Source organism: Amphimedon queenslandica, unplaced genomic scaffold (genome assembly GCF_000090795.2).
Source record: "Amphimedon queenslandica unplaced genomic scaffold, v1.1 AMPQUscaffold_8120_Cont19933, whole genome shotgun sequence".
Taxonomy (NCBI): Eukaryota; Metazoa; Porifera; class Demospongiae; order Haplosclerida; family Niphatidae; genus Amphimedon; species Amphimedon queenslandica.
Genome location: NW_003551600.1, coordinates 1 through 1,591, shown reverse-complemented (window position 1 = coordinate 1,591; position 1,591 = coordinate 1). Strand labels below are relative to the sequence as shown.

Genomic DNA, 1,591 nt, shown 5'->3' with positions numbered 1-1,591 from the left:
ATAGTTTTAAGAAGTGAAAAGATGGTCATATCATCCACACTCCAGCTGCAACATGACAACTGAGTGAGTTATTCCACCGTGCCTTGTCCTGATGGACTGAGACTAACTCTCATGATAGAAATTAGTCATAGGACTCAGGTGAATACACTTCTGTCTTGATAACAACGGTGGGGCAAGTGCCCTGGCTCCTGGAAGCAAAATTTACCAAAATGGGAATTGCCAAAGGGTGCCGGAGAATAGGCCTACAAAAAACTGCTTTAAAAGCCAAAACAACAACCAAAAAGCTTACAGAAGAAATAGGTAGAGTGTGATGAAACAAAAAGAGAGCTCAAAGTGGCTCCAAGAGTAAGGATGACTCGATAAAAGAGGAAAATGTTCAGCATGCCTATTTACCAAAAAATTTGCCATCTTACTCCAGTTTAGAGGTGCGCGTTAATTAGACCGTTTGTTGCATAAGATCCATTGTGCAATTAATATTGGAGAAACTGTTGCTACTATGATTACAATGTGCATGTTTGGAAATTTATACTTTAGAAAATTGTGTGATTTAATTTTTATGTAATAAGATTGTGTCATGTATTACCGTTTAGCAGAAAATTTTGTGGCCCAAAATTTCCGTGGATTTCGTGTTTTTTTTTTCAAAGTTCACAAAAATAAAATCCAGAAAATGGATTTAATACTGTTCAAGATGGCCAAAAAGTAAAAAACCATGAAAATTAAAGACACAAAATTGATTTTTGAACAGATTTGTGAAATTTTTGGGCTACGAAAATTTTCCACTATACGATATTTGAATGTGGCATGAAATGAGATGTGTGATCTAATTTTTGCAAAATGAAAGTTGTAGTAAAAAATTTCAGATAGACTGTAATTTATATAAATGTATCAATGATTGTCTATAGATTCCTCTACCTGAATCTGTTACTGGTAGATACGATCACTCACTCACAGCAGTCACAATGTCACCAAACTGTGTGTGGCTAGTAATTGTTGGAGGGTTTGTTGAGTTAAAATGGAACATTTTTGGAGGAGACAATACACATATCACTGATACTAATAGACTAACAATGATAGTTGAATTTGGTATGATAAGAGTAATTTTATTGTTAGATAATCGATGGGGGGGGGTTGTTACTCTGTAACTGGATGTCTTGTTCTTTTTATTTAGTTCATAAAGCTGGTGAGTGGATAGTACAGTCAGTACTGGATGGTAATGATCTCGGTAGTAAGAAATATCAAGAAAAGTATGAATCGTACAGCAAGACCAGAACATGGTGGATGGATCAGGTAGTAGAATATCCCACAGAGAAGGAAGCTGAACTACAGAGATACATCCAGTTATTGCATCAAAAGCTGGCTGAAACCAATAAACAAGGTATATATTCATACATTTTATTTGTATACCGTATTTCCTTAAATAAAAGCCCGGGCGTCTATTTCCTAAAATAGTATTTGGTCCTCGAAAAGATATTTTTAAAAAAATTTGGCACAGAGCGAGATTTGAACCCGTGACCTCATGCTTTTGACTACTGCAGCTTCAGGCAGTATCCACAAGAGCACTGAGTTACTCACAGGCAAGATTCGCACATTT

General features: G+C 35.9%; 1 protein-coding gene across 1 annotated transcript; it reads left to right on the top strand.

The window, feature by feature from the left end:
* Positions 1-855: 855 nt before the first annotated feature.
* On the top strand, positions 856-1,423 carry LOC109591460 (uncharacterized; the record flags this gene model as incomplete). The annotated part of the gene is made up of 2 exons (XM_020007189.1): positions 856-1,083; positions 1,169-1,423. Coding segments are annotated over exons 1-2 (379 nt in total), but the record flags the coding sequence as incomplete, so codon positions are not given.
* Positions 1,424-1,591: the final 168 nt, after the last annotated feature.